Source organism: Vanessa tameamea, chromosome 19, assembly GCF_037043105.1.
Source record: "Vanessa tameamea isolate UH-Manoa-2023 chromosome 19, ilVanTame1 primary haplotype, whole genome shotgun sequence".
Lineage (NCBI taxonomy): Eukaryota > Metazoa > Arthropoda > Insecta > Lepidoptera > Nymphalidae > Vanessa > Vanessa tameamea.
In genome coordinates, this window is record NC_087327.1 from 6,105,231 (window position 1) to 6,127,846 (window position 22,616).

General features: G+C 32.3%; 1 protein-coding gene and 1 long non-coding RNA gene across 2 annotated transcripts; both read left to right on the plus strand.

The window, feature by feature from the left end:
- Window positions 1–576: 576 nt before the first annotated feature.
- Window positions 577–16,095, plus strand: LOC113399372 (CLIP domain-containing serine protease HP8-like). Its single transcript, XM_026638490.2, has 7 exons — window positions 577–1,254; window positions 7,933–8,102; window positions 8,573–8,927; window positions 10,785–10,975; window positions 11,839–11,944; window positions 13,234–13,411; window positions 15,024–16,095. The coding sequence occupies exons 1-7, from the start codon at window positions 1,203–1,205 to the stop codon at window positions 15,262–15,264; spliced, it is 1,293 nt and encodes a 430-aa protein (XP_026494275.2). The 5' UTR covers window positions 577–1,202; the 3' UTR covers window positions 15,265–16,095.
- Window positions 16,096–19,620: 3,525 nt separating this feature from the next.
- LOC113399383 (uncharacterized) lies at window positions 19,621–21,308 on the plus strand. The gene is made up of 2 exons (XR_010309461.1): window positions 19,621–19,817; window positions 21,029–21,308. It is a non-coding gene; the product is annotated as an uncharacterized LOC113399383 (long non-coding RNA).
- Window positions 21,309–22,616: the final 1,308 nt, after the last annotated feature.

The window sequence follows — 22,616 nt, forward strand, 5'->3', positions numbered from 1 at the left end:
ATAACGAGAAAAATTTATATAAACACTAACTTAATAGAATAGAAAAACTCAGTCAAACAACATCTTTCATCAACAAAATCTTAGAGTTTTATTTACTGCACCATCTCAGCTGGTTCAGTTATTTAAAGTATGAATAAATGCGTGCGGAATCAATTTAAGAGAATAAATAATAGGTTTATCATAAAACAAAATTTAAAGAATTTGTCTAAAATTCAAATCATTTATAAAGCTGGCATTTTATGATATTGTTAGGCGGACGAGCAAATGCGCCTGAATATCTGATCTGGTGGTACCTACCCAGGCGGGTGTTACAAATGTCCATTGGCAGTGTTAGTCATTTTCTATGAGGTGAGCCTTCTGCTCGTATGTCACTTATGCCCTAAAAATACATTGCTGGAATAAAGAGTAAAAATTAAGTATAATCAAAATATTATTTATTATACGCTTTTGTTTATTATGCAAATAATTTTGTAACCTCTTCTAGTTCAGTCGCTTTATCGCAGAGGTTTTGCTGCGTGTGATTTTTTCTATATCAATTTAACCCGATCGGTCCTGGAAACCCGAGTATCTTTCACATATTTAAATCGAGTTCAAGTGCAGTTTTATCTTTAATGAATGCGTGAGTGCATTCGTAGGAACTAATCTATTCATCGATTCTTATAAAAAATTTACGCTTTTATGCTAATGATTAAAAAACAAACCCAAATTAATTCGATCCAAGTGTTTACGATCATTCCGTGTCTCGGTTCGTTGATTTTTCCGACATAACTGGTATCGGAACTGTACCTACTCACCGTCTCTGTCAATATGTTTATTATTAAACCAACTACGTCAAGTTTCGACTGTAACAATAAATTCGTTCAATTAATACGTTTTGAAAATAATCACGATAGATAAATAAAAACTCGTTTATAATCAAATGACCTCTCTGTCTTGTTCAATATGGTCTAGAACGTCATTTTATTGACAAGATTAGTTGAGAAGAGTCATCACTCCGCTTGATCAGCGTCGCTTATTTGAGTACAATTCTTTAGCACATGATCGACTCGTGTCAACGGTGCTCATAATGTCATACACAATTAAATTCAATTGTTTTTAATTTAATTTGTTTGTAAGACTCTCTATCTGTTAGTGAACCGGTGTGTAGATTTGAACCGTGATAATATAAAAAGATATATTAGAGTGAGACGTAAAATATTACGATGTTCAAGTGTTTGTTGTGCGTTGTTATTGCTTTTCTGCCGGTAGACTGCTGTAAGTATAAATAAATTGAACTACATACCGTGGACAAAGAAAATGTGATAATAATAACCGCTTCTAATTCGAAAACGTAATTAAAATGCAATTTTAATGGTTTTTTAAAAGGTTTAACATAAGTTATCGCTTGTCAATTTGGTGTAATTGATTTCAATGTGTTTCGAATTTCGGAATATTAATATATGCAATGAGAGACAGTCTATCTAACACAAAGTTAAGAGATTTATTGAAGTGCTTAGTTATACAAGTAATACAAAATTAAATAATTTACTTTTACCCTAAATTATAGAAGTGGGTAGTCAAGAGGCTACAAAGTTTACGCAACTGAATAAAATAGTATTCCATTGGTGGTAGGATTGTGCATGCCCGTGTGGTACCGTTAACTTATCATTTAATCTACCGTTATTTAGGTGTATTTCGTAATATAGTATATCGTTTTAAAGAGTGTACCTGAGTAGTTATATGCACAAGGGACAATATTAAATACCATGACTGGCGAGGTATTAACGGCTTTGAATAAGGATGTCTCAAGATCTTATTATTTTATATCAAGAAATAGTATTGTATGTAGACAAACCTAAAAACGACATTAGTAACGAAACCGACCTGGAACTGATGTATAAATATTAATTTGTGTTTCAAATGGGTTTTTCCATAAATAATAAAATTATATAAAGTTAATTTAAAAAATATATATGTAATAATAAGACAGAACTAATCAAATTAGTAGACCACAACATATTTGTTGCATACGTTTAAAATCAAAGCTTATTATTATATTATTTGTGGCACACGTGACTCATTAATTAATTATTATAATTGATAATTAATTGTGAAAAATAATTAATGTTCGATAATTTAATTTTAATCATGTTTATATTACCATTACGTGCCACATAATTATCACATAAAATAAAAAGCCAAAAGACTACTTATAACTAGTCTCTGCCCAAGGCTTCGCGAGTGTGGTTAGGGAAGGGGGCGTTTACCTCATATCCTTCGCCGTACCCCTGTAAATGCACCTTTACATTTAATTCAACTCTGTAGCATTACCATTCAAAAGTGCTTGTTGAGTCTATTTTAATAAATAACATTTTGATTTCGATTTTTTTTTATTTCCAATGTACGTGTATGAAATACTTCATTATGATCAGTTGCGTAGTTTAAACGTGACATGCGTAACAAATAAACAAGCTCATTTTTGCATTACTACATAGTATAAAACAAAGTCGCTTCCCGCTATCTGTCCGTCCCTTTGTATGCTTAGAACTTTAAAACTACGCAACGGATTTTGATGCGGTTTTTAAGTATAGGTAAAACATGCATAACATAGTAGAGAAACACGGGTAATTTTAGAGGTTTCTAATGTGATGTCGTAAACACAATCCATACTTCCATCCTAATATTATAAATGCGAAAGTAAATCTGTCTGTCTGTCTCGGTTTCACGCCAAAACTACTGGATCGATTTAAATGAAATTTGGTACACAAATAGTCTAGAGCTACTTTTTATTTGGAAAAAAGTGTTGTAAAGTGTTGGGATGTAAGTCGTTGAAAGTATTGTCATTTTTAGAATTTTTAGAACCTCAAAGCATAAAACTCAATTTTTAGGCTGTACACTTATAACATATCATGACACCCACTAAGGAGCGAATTTTGGAAATTCTACCCATAAAAGGGGGAAATCGGGGTTGAACGTTTGTATGGAAGTCCGTAATTTTTTAAGTTAGAAACATGAATCTTTATTTTTGGGATACCGATTAAAAAGGAGTAGATACTTATTTAAGTATTTCTGGATATTTTATACCTAACGGGAGAAATAGGGGTTGACATTTCGTATACAGATTTGGAAGTCCATCATTTTAAAGTTAGAAGCATGAATTTTTTTTGGGCTATCGATTAAAAATGAATGAATACATATTTAAACGTTTCTGGATATTTTACGCCTAAGGAGGGAAATTGGGTTAACATTCCGTATATAGGATAGTCTGGAAGTCTGTCATTTTTGAAGTTAGAAGCTAGAAATCCCGGTCATCGATTAGGATGAAATTTTGCACACGCTCTGATTTCTGATGACAATACATGACTAGCTAAGAAACGTCATTACAAATCCAATATGGCGGCCTCCCCAAGATGGCGGACTGGCTGTTTGAAATCCACCCCCCCGATATGGATATCAAATGAAAGGGTTTGCTGTCAGGAATACGAAAAAAATAGTCACGTGACTTAAATCCAACATAGCGGACATCCAAGATGGCAGATTGGCTATTTGAAATGCATCCCCATTATATGGGTATTAAATGAAATGGTTTGCTTTTGTAATTTTTAGTGCGTGCTAAAACCATGTTTTTCAGTTTTTAAACTATTATTTTTGAACAAAACGCTCCATTTGTAATCTTTAGTACGCGCTAAAAGCGTGTTTTTTTTTAAAACTATTATTAAAGTTAGAAGCATGAAATTTTATTTTTGGGCTACCGATTAAAAATGAGTTGATACGTATTTAAACGATTCTGGATATTTTACGCCTAAGGAGGGAAATGGGGTTGACATTTTGTATATAGGATAGTCTGGAAGACCGTCATTTTTGAAGTTAGAAGCAGGAAACTTTATTTTTGGGCTACTGATTAAAAATGAGTAGATTCGTATTTAAGCATTTCTTGATATTTTAGGCCTATAGGGAAAAATAGGTATTGACATTTCGTATACAGGTTAGTTTGGAAGTCCGTCATTTTGAAGTTAGAAGCTCGAAATTTTATTTTTGGGCTACCGATTTAAAATTCGCATTTAAGCGTTTCTGGATATTCTGCCCCGAGGGCTTAAATACACACCAATGTGTACATCAACGTAATATTTTAATTTAATTTGTAAATATATTCATATTCTACGCGGGCAAAGCCGCGGGTAACAGCTAGTTTACATATATTTTACATTGCAAAGGCTGGCTGAACCCTACGAGATAGATAAAAATAATGTACTACAGTATTGTACACCTTAAAAAGTCTATAAAAAAGTATGCTATGGCATATGTCTATCTACTAGGTAACCTTTACTTTTTACGATAAATAATGGCTTATTTACGTATCGATTTTAAGCAATACAGCATTAATCCTTATCCAATTACGTACCTTAAATACATTGTGCATTTAATAAATGATCACCAAGGCCCTTTATAGCATGTAATTTAAATGAATGCTTTCGAAGATATAACAGACTTTAAAATGCACAGACATAGCGGTTTTTATTTCTAATGACAAAAAGCTGTAAACGTTGTATATAAAGTCCTTCTGTATTTAGTATTAGCATTGCGAAGCCGGGGCGAGTCGCTAGTATTAAATATTTGCTAGTCGACACAGCTCTACAGCATTCGTGGTTAAAAAAGAATACTGTTAATTGATGTAGATACGGATCGTCTGTTGTTTCTTTTTCTATAATCAATTCTTAATAGTTTTTTAATTGTCCGTATATTGCTATTGGATTTGTAAACTCATAAATGATTATAACTTCTAAATGTCTGTAATGGAGGTATTTAGAAGACTATTCCAGAACTGTTATTAACTCATGTAGCGTCGTAGATATCTGAGGGTTATTCCACCTGTATATTTTATAATGTAGGTTCATTGAGTTATTAAAAACAAGAAAGATGACATCAAATATCAAGTCGTAGTTAGCTTGTCGTTATTGTACTATGCGGACTATTTTGTTGTTAAGCTAATTGCAGTAATTGATATCTATAATTACATTAAATTAATTTAATTTTTATTTAAGAAAGAATTATGTGACGCACGATAATGTACGAGTGTATCAATCACGCTATTATATAAATAAATTACATTTCTGTTATATGTTATCTAAAGGTTACATCTATTATTTACATTTTAGTGATATTTTTTTACACTGTCTGCTCTTGAGATAAGAGTGAGATACAGAAACGAGACACGAAAACCCATAGATACTTATTATATCTCCGAAAGTTCGAAGATATAGTATGTATGTGTTATATGTATAGTATGTAGATCTTCCGTTGTCTCGAAAAATATTTGCGTTTGTTATGATTTTATTAATCGATGTTTGTTTTATCTTGTGACGTTCTGACATGATAAAAAAATATGGATTAATCACTACATATTATAAAACAAAGATCCGGTCGTGTTTGTCTTTGTCAATAAACTATTGCGTTCAGACAAACAGACACCTTTAAAAACTGCCTATGAAGCCGGAACGGGTTAGATTAGTTCTATTACATTATGAAACTTAAGAGTTTGTTTTTTCTAATCTTATATTCTAGGTACCAGTATACATTGAAAAGTTTAGAATATATGGAAAATCATTATATGACCCAAATTGACTGAAATCGCGCAGAAAGGCTAGTACTATAATATGATGATATCTTAATGACCGATCTCGGCGACGGCAAAATCAAGGGAGACTAAACACCTGGGGTATAGATAGTGCGCAAGTGTGTTCGCAAACAAAGGTGCACCCTCACCATCCGATGGGACGGCAAAACCGACACGACCGCAAAGTAAAGGCGCAGGACCAGCGGCTTAGGTGTTTTCCGAGGCGCGAGAGTATACACTCTTCCAGACTCCAGGCTGTTACCGAAAACTGCTATAAAAAAACCCAATACCTTTTTATCGGCCCGACTTGGGGTTTAAACACAGGGATCTAGGCACTAGAACGAGACAGTCAAATGTCACTATAGTTATAGAACACGGTAAAGAACAGTAAATCAGACTCGAAACTCAAATTCCTTTATTCAATATAGAAGCATTACACTTACTTATTGATAGTCAAATTAAACACTACCACACACTTTTTTGGTCAAACTAATTAAATACGTATGTTGAATTTGAATAGAAATAGCCAGGAGGCGATCGTTTAATTCCCAAGGTGTGCTATCAATCATAAACTCACTAATTGTATAGTAACCTACACACACAAGCGTTCCTTAACATTTTTTTTTTAATTTGGCAACAGAAGTATTTTGAACGATTTCTGGGATCCTGTTGTAGAACCGTATACATTACCCCACAAAAGGGTTACTTACTATGCAGTCGAGTAACAGGAGTAACAAGTTTGTGTTTGTTCCTTGTACCAATGCTATGAGAATCACATTTTCTCATAAATCATTAATATTTTACCCGTACATACAAAACATTACAGAATATATATTGAGAAGCAACTGTTAATATCTTGATATCTTTAAATTTATACCTTAATGACTCCTTGGCTCCTAGGTTATAGATTGCGCGAATAGCCCTCTTCTGCAGCACAAATATAGTATGGATAGCGGCTGCGTTACCCCAAAGCATAACACCGTAAGACATTATACTGTGAAAGTAACTGAAATTACTACTATAATAATAATACTTTGAAAATAACTAAGCGAACCGTATCAACATCGGTAAATAATCTAATTGTTTTGACCACTAATGCCGCAAAACTCAGTCTACTCGCCAATCCGTTAATATGGAGGACCCATTGCAATTTGGCATCAACAGTAATGCCAAGAAATTCAGTTGATTCAACTGGAACCATCGATTCCCCATTGATAAGTACATTAGCTTTTACATTTTGCACATTTGGTGTACTAAATTTTATAATTTTTGTTTTTTATTATTCAGCCTAAGATTATATACGCTAAACCAGTGTACTGTATCAAAGAGAGCATTGTTTACGTCGTCATACTGTACCTGTTTTCTATTAATTTTAAAAACCAAAGAGGTATCATCAACAAACAATACTATATCATTTTTGTTTCCAACAAATATAAAGAAAAACTACTAATTATAATAAGCTATACAATTCGTTACGTTCTAACTTATTGTCCGCACGCGGCTGCTTTTAAGGAAAACAGCTAAACTAATCATCCTAGGACAAATGTATTTCATTTGGTTTGCGGTGATATATTATTGTTTCTATGCACGTAAACAAAGTCGTATCGTAAGTGTTTCGATTGTTCGAGAGAAAAAATAAACAAATAATATAATTATTTTATTCCATTTGGTCTTTCTAATCATAACAGTTCTAGAGGAATGACGTTACTTTGTATGGGTCATTGGTACGAAAATGCAGATCCATTGTTGCTAATCTTAAATAGGTATATTATGAATTTATTTTATTTATGTTGCATGAAATTATGATTTTTTTTATGTAGTTGCCATTCAAAACCATAAAGTAAATGAAAATTTGTTGCTTTATAATCAAATAAAATTGAATATTGCACTGGCAATGAGCCTAACACTCAGACATCGGCGCCGTAAGAAATGTTAACCATTCCTACAATTAGAACACTGGCTCGCTCACTCTTGATGTTGAATATTACTGTTTGGCGGTAGAATATGTGTTAAGTAGGAGGTACCTACCCAGACGGTCTTGCACAAAGCCACCAGCACTAAACGTCGTTATTCATATTGTTAGCATTTTAAACCCCGTTTATTACTCATCAAAAATAAGCCTTCAATTTAATTTAACAGCCTGTTGATGTCCCACTATTGGGCTAAAATTCCACCACGCTTTTTGGAAACTTAGGTAGGTTAGATATGCAAACCTATCTGCGTAAACTGACGTAACACCGTATTGGAGGCTAGGGCTACTCGCTAACACAATTTAACATGACGTTTCGAAATTGCTTTTAAGAATAACTTATATATAGACATATTTTTGACATTTTCAGGGTATTCTGGAGAAAGTTGCTTTGCGGGCGACCGAGCGGGCAGCTGTAAGCCTTTATCCAACTGTCCCAGTTTAGTTAGGGAGATTAAAAATGCGGGAAATCCGATGCCAAATTATATAAGAAAAAAACTACAAAATCTGGGATGTGGTTTCGATAATGATGAGCCACTCGTGAGTATTCGAAATGGCGCCTGTTGCTTTAAGAATTTTAAAAATATGTTTCATTTCCATGATATCCTAATATAAAATTTGCATTAAATTATCTATGGCGTTAATATCTGTAAATTTTATAGTAATATTTGTTTTCCCATACTTTTTTCAATGATTTTGTTTTCATAAACGATTTACTTTACTTTCCGGGGAATAAATCAATTAGGAAATAAACAAATGTGCTAAGAGAATAACAAATACTCGTAGGTACTTCTTACGTAGAATGCTTAAGCTCTAGCGGTTTAACTTTATTGAACTAGAAATACTTTCGTAGTCTTTGTATTTTACTCATGTAAAACACGCACTCCTCCTCACTCCTTATATTTATTAAATTTTTACATTTTAAGTTTAACTACTTTAGTGTTCAAATAATAACTAGACCCCTAAAGTGGTAAAACTTTAAATTTGAATATAACAAAAAATGTTTTCAGATTTGCTGTAGTTCATATTCAAATGTCGATGAGAGCGAACAACAAGATCAATCGAATAACAATCCCGATCCTTGGTCATCGAAGCCCGTTGACCAAACCGGCGCAAACGGCAATAAAAATCCAAATCCCATAAATTCACACAATGTTGGAGGTGAAGAAGATAATAATAAAAGAGGCAATGATGACAATGAATCAAGTATACAGTATCACCGCACCGCACCGAATATACAATACCACCGGAATCTCGATCTCTTGCCAAACGACTGTGGACCGATCGAGGGGGAGAGAGTATTTGGAGGCAATAGGACTAGACTATTCGAAATGCCGTGGATGGTTCTCTTATCTTACGATTCTGGTAAGGAGTTGTATAAAATCTCACTTTAAACTCATGACCAGTGGTTCAGAACCCTAGGTCCCATCCCAACACATCACGTATTCTACCGACAAGCACCAATATTTAATATTTATGTGTTTCGGTTGGAATGGTGGTGAAAATATAGGCAAAAGGACGTTCTTATTCGTTTTCAGTTGATTCTCTTGGCGCAATTCATTTTAATAGTTTTTTATAATCATTTATCAATTGGCACGAATTGTAAATTACTTTTAAAGAGAGAGCAATTTATATTTTGTATCGTAGGAATCAATAATGTGTCATTAACACACACAACAGAATAAAAATTCAAAATGCGTTGATTGTGATTAATATGTTATGATTAATATCATTATAAATTGATAAAGTTATTATATACTAGTTGTCCCGACAGACGTTGACCTGTCTTGGCTATGAGTATTTAACTCAGAGTGGAATAAATACTAAAAAAACAATACTCGTGTAAACTGCTAATAACTATTTTTTTGCGATTTATTCTATTTAGGTACATTATTTTACATTAGCAGCCTGTAAATTTCCTACTGCTGGGCTAAGGCGTCCTTTCCCTTTGAGGAGAAGGTTTGGAGCATATTCCACCACGCTGCTCCAATGCGGGTTGGTGGAATACACATGTGGCAGAATTTCGTTGAAATTAGACACATGCAGATTTTCTCACGATGTTTTTCTTCACCGCCGAGCACGAGATGAATTATAAACACAAATTAAGCACATGAGAATACAGTATGCAGTATTAGAAAGCACTAAAAATAAAATGAAAGAAATCCGTAGTTTTTCTGTAGCTATCACGGAAATAATTAATACCGCTTGAATTTTAGTGGATTATGGATTCGAAAAACATCACCTCAATAACCATAAGTGCCATAATATCCTGGAAAATCGACGAAATGCTGCAGACATGATGTTATGATATGATAATTGTTCTCTTAAATGTCTTGAATTAATATCTGAAATATTGTAGTTATATTATGTTCCTAAGACTATTAATTTGTTTATAGTTTCCCTCGGTCGATCGAATTATAGAAATAATTCGGTCAATATAACAAGCGATTCGACGCTGTCGATCTTTGTTTCACGACTTGCTTTTAAAAAGCTTTAATATACGTAGTTACTCAATACTACAAGTAAATAATGATAATGCGATGTCTTACACACACGCACACGCACATACACACAAACAAACATACGCTGTGTGCGTATGAGCCCGAGAGTTTGTTTGTGTTACGATTCGTTAATCGCCTTGGCCATGGCCTTTTTTAAACGCTTTTTTAAACCTATTAAGTTATATTTTTACAATTTTGTATGTATCTGTATGTTTTGTATAAAGATTCTAAAATATATTTATTACAAATACATATATTTAAGAATTTTAATACAATTTAGCTCAATTCCAATTGTACCGTACTGTATAACTCAAATTGTATCGACAAATTGAGTTGTTTCATTCAAGCAATATCCAATATCTTTAGAAGCAAGTAGGTATTCCTCGATTTTAAAATGACTACCTTAGAACGACTTCATGAACTATTTTATTATTAAATTACAAACAAATAAGTACATAGTTAGTATAGTTTTACAGTCGTATAAACTATCGTGTACAATTTTTTTTTATATATATTTTTGTGTAATTCAATTAAACAAACTAAAATTGTAAGCTACATAAAGTTATCTCAAAGTCTTAAACAATGTATCATTAACATTTTTACGTAGGTATTCTAAAAATAACTGTTTAACCTTAAAATTTTCTATTATACAAATTATTTAAAATAAATTTACCTTTGTCGTGTTTAGTTTATGAAAAAATTTTTGTTAAAACAATTTCAGCTCGCGGTATTCGATTAAGTTGTGGTGGTACACTCATCACTCAGTGGTATGTCCTCACTGCAGCGCATTGTGTATCTTTCTTGGGCTCAAAGCTTAAGTTACGAGAGGTCATCCTGGGAGAATATGACACCAGGAAAGACCCTGACTGTGAAAGGAATGAAGGAGAACAGTTTTGCGCACCGAACGTACGAGTAAGTATGTTTTTATCTTAAGTTTTCCCGATTCATAAATTAAAAGCTTATAAAAGAAAATAAGGATTTATTTATAATGCTTATTTACACAATAAAATGACATCATATATAAATGATTAAAACATTGTATAGAGCATATTTCAAATACAGGAGAATATATTAAAATAGAATATTAATTACTATTTCTAGTGTTCAAATACAGGAGCTATTAGCAATTCGCATGTACATCTAATCTGATAAATGCTTCTTCGATTGGAATAGGCTATAATTCGTATTTCTAAATATATATTATTTGAGAAAGAGTGTGAACTACTGGGCTTATTATCTGTTACCCTTTTAAGAAGAAATCCTACTGTGGCTTTATTGGTACATGTGACAGAACTTCATCATACGTATCCTGGTTTTGCCATGTTGTATTCTTAAACGCCGAGTACGACAAAATTATAATTATAAAAAAGATTACTTTTTCCAAATCTATTTACGAAGGTACAACCAGTATCATACTGGCAAAAGTCAATTTAAAATTTCTTTTTAACACTAATGACACGGTCTGAAAGCTCCGTTCTCTTAATATGGACACGATTTTTTCTTCTTTTGGTCGTTTTTATTGACTTATTAAGTATGTAAATGTAAACCCTTGCATATAAACAAAATAGTAATTCATATTTAAAAATAATTATATTTACTTTAAGGTTTTAGGTTTAATCCATTGCCAAGCGAACGCGTGGAATGGTGGTTTGCATGCTAGCAGCATTTCCCCGTTTAATCACGATTCCGATCCTTTTAGCAAAAAATAAACCAACCCTATGTCACCAATGGCGGCAATATATTCACCATATTCATTCGTGTCTATTTTTATACAGAACGTTAGAATAGACTCCGTGCTTCCGCATCCAGGGTATACTCCGAAGACATTAAGAGATGACATTGGTCTGATACGTCTTGCAGAACCGGCAGACTTTTCATCAGGTAAGATACTCGTAATCCAATATTAATTATAATGATCAATTTAAGAATGAGAAATTTATGTGTTTATAATTCATCTCGTGCTCGGCGGTGAAGGAAAACATCGTGAGGAAACCTGCATGTCTCTAATTTCAACGAAATTCTGCCACATGTGTATTCCGCCAACCCGCATTGGAGCAGCGTGGTGGAATATGCTCCAAACCTTCTCCTCAAAGGGAGAGGAGGCCTTTAGCCCAGCAGCGGGAAATTAACAGGCTGCTAATGAGTAATGAGTAAAAAAAAAATTATAAATATAACTAATATTAACATACATATTCAAAGTGTCAAAATGGATTTAAGAATATATTTAAAAGTTTCGCTCCTGTCCAGCTATTCTGTAAGATTAAACTCATTCACAATACTCAGAACACGAGTGAGACTATATATATATATGTATATTTATATGAGCTTTAAAATATTAAGTTGCCCAAAGATAATGGGTGCAACGTTTGTTTAAAATTATCATTCGCAAATACTTATATAACATTACTAAGGTCGGTCAGAAACGGAGATATCCGAGTCAGGACTTTGAGAAAATATAGGGTATGTTATAAAATAGAAGCCATACAGAATGGTATTGTACGACTCATGACACGAAGCTCCGGAGTTTGCTTTATAATCGAAAATAGTTTTCGACTTTTTAATCAACTTTTTTATGATTATTCTCTATCAAGATAGCTTACATACCATTACATAGATGATTTAACTAGGGCATGCATTTAAGGTTATGGTAAAAAGTCACATACACATAATTGTAGCCATGACGATTTGCTACAAATTATGTCTTTACAAATTTTCCGTACAATTAATAGTTTCGGAGATATAGTTAAAAATACGTTTCCACCCCTTATTCAAGATGGCGGGCGGGGGACAAAGACCACAAACTTGGGGTTAAGGTTGTATTGGCCTCCCCTACATGTCCCACAAATAAAATCGCGTCCACTAGGAAATGTTCAGTTTGGCCCTAAAATTTTTACATTTCAATGGACTAAAAAGTTACTGATAGCATATGCTTATAAGTGTTTAATGACTGATTACGCTTAAAAAACGATGACATATATTTCTGGAACAATTTGAATTTTTTGATTACTTGTGTGTGTACTAGTGACTTTTTTATTCTAACTGTAACACATATTGGTTTCCACGTAATACACACGAATTCAACGTTGTATAGTTATTTCTTATTTATAAACAGTTTACTATAATTACTTTTAAGACCATTTTTTTCTCATATACCTACAATTAATTTGCAGATAGTATGAAACCAATCTGCCTACCAAAAACTCCAGAAATTCTATCGCAGAAACTAGAAGGATTGCGAGGAGTGGTAGCTGGTTGGGGCGCCACAGAGGATGGACTGCAATCGCCAGTACTTCTCAGTGTCGATCTGCCCATAATCTCTAACACAGAATGTCAGAATATTTATAACGGGTAAGTTTTAAGACATTAATACAGTGACGTAATGATAAATAAATATATATTCTAGTCTGTTTTTAAAATCTACTTAGAGCTGAGATCACGGATTAAAATAAGACCAAACTCCCTTGAATTTTCATGAGCTTAATCTGTTTTAATAATTCGTGGAATGCTCGGGTTTCTTACAGAATATATCATTTGGGAACCTGCCCTTGTTTGAAGTTCTTATATACATATGTATATGTATCTATAAATCCGTTGTTTAGCCAAAAATTGCTACTCAGTAGTTTGATATATAAGAGCAAGGTTTTAAATTTAATCTTTAATATTGAAATCTTATTAAGTATAGCATAGCAGAATTTGGATTAATTCCAGCCTTATTAAGCGTAGTTTTGACATTCGCTGAACTTACACAGCTGGTCTGTCTCGCCAATGGGCAATAACGCCAAGAATATATACTGTATAATCAGTTTCTTAATTAGTTTACACTGAAAAACAAATATATGTCATTAGCACTCTGCTTGATATTGATACGGCGTTATCACAAGATCTGTAAACAATTTGATATATTATAATAATGCCTTTACTGTAAAATTATAATTAACGTGCTCATTAACTTTACCAATCCGCCTTTATATATTTTTTAGGAACCGTATCTCGATCAGTTTGATTTATTTTGATTGATGACTTTTATTTTAAATAGAAATTATTTGCTATAAACGCGTTAAATATTTTATGGTTTTCAGTATTCGTGATTTATTAAGTCTCAAGATCGCTATAAATTATAATAGTTATTCAAAAATTCAATACATATTTAATTTTTGGGTAACTGTTACGTAATATATTATATAGAATAATATTATATTTTGTATCGAAAGGATATTTTCTGTTATTACATAATATTGTTGTTGGTTTTTTATTTGCGTTACAAAACTGTTTAAAATATTAATATGAAAACCGCTTTTTATCATGTTTTTGTAGAAACTAGTTCACATAAATATTAAATTGAATAGACTGTTTTGTCTTATGAGTTATATACGATTATTACTATTGAGTTCTTAGTCTTGTTTATGTAGTTGTTATTAACACTATACTCTGATAATTACTGCAGAGTCGCCCCGCATAGACCCTACTCATAGCCAACTGGGTTAATGTCCAATATTATAGATTCCTAATCAAAGATAATGAGATTTAGACATAGACAATTTTACTACTATTTACTAACATGATATATTCCTAACGGGGTATTCATGAACTAACACAGGCTCACTTACAAATATGAAATGTGTTAGACCTTTTTTAAACCCTAGCTATCCATAGACAAAACCTAAAGTTTCATAATCACTAGTACGAGTAGTGCGATTTTGTAAGAATTCACATCGCATCTCACTTGTGAAATGTTGAGAACCGACTTACGGTGATACGTATATTCTTTGATTTATATAATGTTTATAGTCAAAGTCGCGTATCACATTCTGTACTTCACGCTCTTGTTCTTAGACGAGTTTCGAGTTTCTTTTTACAGAATAGCTCCACAGTTCTTAGTTGTTTCGATTTACGATCATACATCATTTTACTTTTTGTTTTATTACCATTAATTAAGAACTCTTATGTTCTTATCTTTTAGTTCACCAGAGATATATGATACACAATTATGTGCGGGAGGAGTGCCTGATAAGGATTCCTGTGGTGGTGATTCCGGAGGTCCTCTCCTATACCCTGGCAAGAATAAAGGCGTTGGAGTCCGATACATTCAGCGAGGTATCGTGTCGTACGGATCAAAAAGGTGTGGAATCGGTGGATATCCGGGAGTTTATACAAGAGTCGTGAATTATATGGACTGGATATTAGATAATATAAGCGACTAAAAAGTATTCGACTAAATAATTTTGCTATGTAACGTCCAAAGTACATGGAAATCTGCAATATAATTTAATTCTTACATTAGGTATATGGCTATGTTATAACTTTAACCTAGGACTAATATTTAAATAATAATAATTTAGCTCAAATAGTGTTTATCAAATTAAAAGTCATTTGTACTATCTTATTTCTAATTGAGTAAGTGAGATAGTAAGCGATCATAAGAATGCATACTTACATATATTGATAAAAACAGGGCCGGATTTAGGGGAGGGAGCTACCGGGGCCCCGAGACCTCCACATAATATTTTCTAAAAAAAAAACATAATTCCGACGAGTTAACAATTTTTTTAATGTAATGTAATGTCATCTATAAATATATTATTAAAAAAACTGAATGACAGCAATAAGATTCATGTTATAAAATTTAGTTATCATTTGATTTCATTTTCAAAAATAAAGTTATCATTTGATTCATTTTCAAAAATAAAGTTATCATTTGATTTCAATTCTGATGATTTATTAAGAACACAACTATAAATAAATATAACAGCCTGAAATTATTATACCAGTCAGTAAAGTATGCTAGTTTAGAGCAACTACAGTAGCATACCATTATATATGAGGATTATATGTATTGTTTGCGGAAAGAGTATGCTTGTTAAAAATGTTTGTACAAGACTGTTTGCTACTATGCTACTTAAGGGTTTGTTTTTGTTTAAAATTATATTTACAGTTTATTTCAAAACTTAAGCGACTGATATTATAGAAAATATTATAAACTCTGCTGTTAAATAAAATGTATTTTAATATTTAAATAAAATCTCAATCTGTCATTAATATATATTTTGTTTCAATAAGTCTTTATTGTATCTAAGGAGTGCTAGATAGTAGTATGCTCATAATATCTAAGTATATTTTGTTTTCTTACTTTATTTTATTGTGGTAGATATGGCACGAAGTAAAATAATTAATAATGTGACGGATATGCATATTTATTTACACACATATATATATATATATATTACATCGAGGCATAGGTAGGACGGATAAATAGGCCACCTGACCTTCCGCATTCCTTACATCGTCAATGCGCCATCAAACTTGTGAACTAAGATGTCATTTTTTACCGGCACACTTTTCCTTCAAACCGAAAACCTACAATGCAAATACTATTGTTTATTAATATGTGATGAGTGGGTGGACTAGGTCCCTCCCGCCAAAAAAGATTTTAATCTTCTGGGGCACCTTACTGATGTTCAAACGGACGATGGACTTGACAAGGCACTCTTCAAAGTGGGGTTTGAGTTTTATTGCACCCCTGCACTCCATCTGGCGAAACGGGCTTGAAAAAAGCCCTTTCACCAAGTAGGCTAATCGGTAAGAAACATAATATTCAAAAACAAAGAGACGAAAATTGTTTTCATAATTAAAATCCAAATATACTTTATTCGAGTACGCTTTTTTAGCCACTTTTGAATTATATTAAAAGTAGAACTGTATTAAACGTACAGCTACTACCGATTCGGAACGTAGATTTCGTTTCACATACCCCTCGAAAAAGCAAATGTCCTTTTATACGATATAATATACCTGAGATTAATGCTAACTTTGATAAAATCGTAGTTCGAAACCGAAGTTACCAATCATATTAGTTTATTGACAAAGATTCGATTATGTGACTTTGCTATTAAAAAGTTTCAGGCTCATAAAAATTAATTCATCATTATTAACAGACAATTTTGAAGCACTGAAACAAAATTATTATATATAATAAATAACACATAAAACTTGCTTAAAATTTACTTTGTGATAGGCCTATGTGCAAGCATGTCTGGTTATGTACAGCCCACTCAACAGATATTCTACCGCCAAATAACAGTATTCAGTATTGCTGTGTTCTGGTTTGAAGGGTGAGTGACTGCAGTCACAATGGACATAACATCTTATTTCCCAAGTTTGATGGCGCATTGGCAATGTAAGGAATGGTTATTTTTTGTAATAGTACCATTACCTATTTTACCACCAGAAGGTCCATTTGGTCGTCAGCCTACCTATATTATAAAAAAAGGTTGATAATAATTACAAATGATATAAAAAAATGAGATATCTCATAAATATGTATATATATAAATAAGGAAAATGCAGACACAAAACAAATAAACAATCATTTAGTGCGATACGACCGCTTCTCTAGACTAAAAATAGTTTATAAGTCACGATATCCTTCTGAGGCTAGACAACCTGCAGTCACCTTACTCTGCATTTGTTAAAGGAGTTTACACGTCTTGGTGTAAAGTATGTGCCATAAACAGTACCATAGATAAATATAAATAAAAAATATTGATTAATATTAGTTACGATGCCCGATGAGCTAGTGTTGACAACTCAGCTCAGCTCAGATAATCATTTTACAAGCATTTGTATATATCACATTTATATATCACTAGCGACCCGCCCCGGCTCCGCATGGGTGCAATGCTGATACTAAATATACTACAGAATGTCTTACAACGTTCACAGTTTCTCAGACATTAGACAATACAAACCTTCGAAAATATTCATTTAAATTACAAAGCGCTATATCGATCTATATTCAATGCACAATGTATTTAAGGTACTTAATTGGATAAGGATTAATGCTGTATTGCTTAAAATCGCTTCGAAAATAATCCTTTATTTCTCGTAAAAAGTAAAGAATCAAAAATAGTTATTGTGGGCTGTCTCTAAGGGCTAAGACATGCAGACTTTTTTGAAGATCTTTTTCGGGTTTTCAATACTGTAGAACATTATTTTGATCTATCTCGTAGGGTTCAGCCAGCGTTTGCAATGTAAGCGCAAAAATGTGTTTATTTGCGATATTATCACTTTAGAAACCTCTAAAATTAGCAGTGTTTCTCTACTATACTGTACATGTTTTAAACATATAAACCTTTCTCTTAAATCATTCTATCTATTAAAAAAATCCGCAACAAAATCAATCAAGAAAGGTATAACCGCAAGGTATGAAAATCCTATGTCCTTCACATAGTCTTGTTACTAGATTTATAAAAACGAGTTTATTGAGTGGTAGTAATATTAAAGAGCCTTCTTGAATAAATAACATTTTGACGGATTCTGATAATATAATTTTATTAATCTATTATTTGATAAAACGAGATGGCTTTGCTATTTTTGATGTTTATTTTTCCAACTCTTTACGCATAAACATTTTTTATTTAATTGTTGTTATTTTTTAATAACGGAAATAAAATTATACGTAAATTTATTGAAGTGTTTAAGTTTAATAACATGGGTTCTGAATAGTGTAAAAAAAAATATTTCTCAAGTATGTAAGTATGATGATTGATGAGTATAATAATAGGCCGGTGGCTTCAACACGTGAATCGCAAACATAAGAATTGAAACGTGGGTCAACGCCACAGCTGTTTTACTGACATTCCTGTTTATAATTGATTTCGTGATCGGCGATGAAGGGATCATCAAAGTCAAGGGATGTTGTGATCCGCATGCATTTGCCGGATTAAATTAGTACATTGTCAGTACAGTACATTGTCTTTCTACCAACATGCTTTGAAATAACTCCATACACTCTTACCTACAGAGAAAAATAGTCTACCATTTACTAACAGTATTTAAAACGGGATATTTACCATGTTTTTTATTTTTATTTGGTGGTGCTCGATATTTCGACATTATCTACGAATGTCTTGTTGTCTCGTGAACATAATACATAAAGAAATAAAAATAAAAAGCATGGTAAATATCCCGTTTTAAATCTTGTTAGTAATAAAAATAACCATGTTAATTTAAAGTCTACCATTTATTTGAAATCAACAAATTGTGTTTTAAACTCTTTTCTTGTACATGTCATTCCTCTCAGGGATGGTTTTTTTTCAGTTTCCATCTTGCCCTGCAGCTCGGACATCCATCTTCAGTTTTGTTTATAACAAACATCTCCCGCTTCACACGCATTTTTTTCTATTCCATTTCTATTAGCTGTGATAGCTTGATAACATATATCATAATTTGCCTCAACGTAAATACCTCCTCTAGCTTCAAGATAAATAGTGTCTCAAATCCAATTGAAAACAAATATTAGCGCGTTCACGCAAAGTAACAAAAAATTTCTTCAACTTTGCTCTATTAAATATTCTGTATTCATTATATATTCTGTTGTTGCCAACCAAATGTTACGATAATGTAATTAAAATATTTAGTGTCACTATTACTATTCATAGTATTATTAATGATGGCGGATGTCAAAATGTCATCAATAATTTTTACAAAATACGCCATCAACAAAACCAAAATGAATTCCACAAAGAATAAAATTGATATAATTTCGAAAAATTGTTTAGAATAGATTACGCGTTGCATTGTAATGAGTGTCTGCAAGCTATCTTGTACGAGGGCGAACATTGGACCAGACACAACACAGGATGAAGTGGTGGAAGGAAGTTTGTCACAGAAAACAGTGACTTCAGACCTGGTATCACTCAATACAAGATCCATCCGTGGTTCAGACCAGACACGGTGCTCTAGATCACCATCAAATGTTAATACGAATATGTTTTAACGTACATATAAGAATAAATTAGTTGTCTATGTTTGTAATAGCCTATTTCAATCACAGGAGGAGACCACAAATAAACAACGTTGCTATTGATTAAAAGTCGAGATCTTGAATAATCTATGATACCATCATTATGAATACACGAATAAATACTTCGCTGACACTCAAAATGACACTACATTTTGAGTGTCAGTGAAGATCATAGCTTTGGAAGTAAAATTAAAGTGTATATACTTATGTAGTCTTTTTTTATATGATAGGTGGCTAACGAGCAGGAGGCTCATCTGATGAAAAGTGACCATGGACATCTGCAACACACGCTTGCAGATGCGTTGCCGGCCTTTAAGGAAGGAGTACACTCTTTTCTTGAAGGTTCCCAAGTCGTATCGGTTCGGAAAAACCGCCAGCGTAAGCTAGTTCCACAGAGTGGTTGTGCGAGGCAGAAAAGGTCTTAAAAATCGCGCTGTTGTGGATTTTCGGTCATCTAGTCTAGTGGTAAAGTGTTGTATTATATAATCAAGAACTGTTTGTCGTGCATTATGCACATGCATAACAGAGATATTAGCAAATTGCACGGAATATGTAAATATAAGGTTTGTTTTATATACTCCTTCTTATGTTGGAGTAGGATGTATTAGCGTTGCCGTATTTATCTATGTTTAAAGTTCAATTCCGTGTTAGGGCTCAGTGCTGTTTTGATAGGTATAATTGAATCATCAGTATATTTACTCATACGCTCTACTGCTTCGTAAGTTCCTTATGTATCCTTAATAAAGATGAGAAACTACGAATAACTATAGCAACGGGCTAATACTGAGAATTTTCTCGGGATGTTCATGGTGGTAGGGCTTCATGCTAGTCCCTCTGGATAGGTGACATCCACTGATGATATATACTACCTCCAAATAGCAGTACATAGGTACTTAGTATTGGTTTGAAGAGTGAGTGAGTTGATGGCATTGGCGATGTTAATATTTCTTTGGGTGCCAATTTCAATGGCAACGATGATGACTCATCATCAGATGGCCAATTGCTAGATTGCCTACCTATTTAAAATAAAATAAAAACCAACTGTAGCCTTATAAGTCAGCTTTTGTGATAGCAAAGTATATATATATATATATATATTTAATTAGTTTTTTACTATATCTTATATATCTTTCAAAAACTAACTACGATGTTTTCTATTTCAGTTATCAAATAGGATTAAACAAAAACTTATGATCATATGGAAGAATGCTTACAATTTGTGGAAAACAACCAACGACCCATTTCACTGGCAACTCTTGAAGAGCTTTGTAATGTTTACATTGGGCCTTAAACTTTTCAATGACCTCAGACGACATATGGACATAAATTCTTAAACACGCCACAAACGGAATTTAATAATCACAACATTATTATTTCAAATAAATTTCATATTCATTCTGTTATTTATGTAAATCACTTTATAATAAACCAAGAAAAGCAAACTATATATACTTACTCGTAATAATGAATTTTAATAAACCCTTAGGTTATTAAAGTAGTTTTAGTTGATGGATTTATTTTATCAAAATATAAAAACCGTTGTATTGAATTATAGATAATATTAAATAATGTTTAAGTATTTAATAGTATATATTGTCTTTTGCAAATGGGTTTTTCCACCATGAAAAAACAAATATTATTTTTTTCGACAGCTTCTCGTATACAGTCAGCAGCATTGTTGAGCAATTTCTTATCCGTTACGTAAAATAAGGCCAAGGCTATTTTGCTCCGCCCTACGATAAAAGATGAACTGCAATTTTGTGTATAAAGTATTCAGATGTATGAAGTATAGGTACGTCTGAGGAATTTCAGAATTTCATAAAAGCGTTATAAAAAATAAAAGATTTTATCAAAAATTTGTATTTCCTTAGATTAATTACTTTAATATATACATTTGTTTAAATTAAAACGTCGTAAGATTCGTATTATGAATATGAATACGAAATAGACTCAGCGATATTATATCCAACAGGCAATAAAAAACCCGTTTGGAACTGTGATCAACACTTTTATCATTTAAAAAAACGCAATAGACCAAGAGCCCGTGTCCATTCGTAAGAGGTTTTTGTGTAGATTTTATACTTTTTGCTACGATATTTTTGGGGTTTTATTTCGACTGAGTAAAATTAAGGTTTGACTTCATAATATATTTTAGAATTATTATTACAAACAGTAATGAATGATTGATGTTTATTATAATTAGTAAAGTTTTAGAAACAAAAATGAGCCATAATAAATATTTTGTGAGTTCCATAGCCAATGACAAAAATTTATATTGGATGGTTATTGAATATCATATTTGGAATTTCACGCCAAAACTGTAAAAAAAAAATATATATAAATACAACTCAAGAGATAACAGCTAATTTTTTTATTAAAAGGTTTGCATATTAAACGGAAATGTTTAAAGTTGATGTCAAATCTCTAACATTTACTTACCCTGTTAGCCCGATATGCGTAGCCTATCGTTATTATTTAATAGTATAATGATCGCTTTATTATTATTAGAGGCATAAACTCAATTCGTACGTAGGTACTCATACTCTGTTCAATTTGTATATACTTCTTGACCGAATAGTGATTGCGGCAACGTTATTTTTCGATTATCGATTCGATTATTAACACTTTTATTTGAATGTACAATATCGAATATCGATTTTTGCTGTTGAAAAAAAAGGTGGAATTTCTATACCTAATCACTATTAAATTCGATTTATGATAAAAATAAAGTATCTACATGTTTGTCAAATA

What these genes read in the sequence shown, in the direction of transcription:
- LOC113399372 (XM_026638490.2), top strand. Translation starts at nt 1,203, where the DNA reads ATGTTCAAGTGTTTGTTGTGCGTTGTTATTGCTTTTCTGCCGGTAGAC. An exon ending in TCGATAATGATGAGCCACTC is followed by an intron (nt 8,103 to 8,572) that starts GTGAGTATTCGA and finishes AAATGTTTTCAG; the next exon opens with ATTTGCTGTAGTTCATATTC. An exon ending in TCTCTTATCTTACGATTCTG is followed by an intron (nt 8,928 to 10,784) that starts GTAAGGAGTTGT and finishes AAACAATTTCAG; the next exon opens with CTCGCGGTATTCGATTAAGT.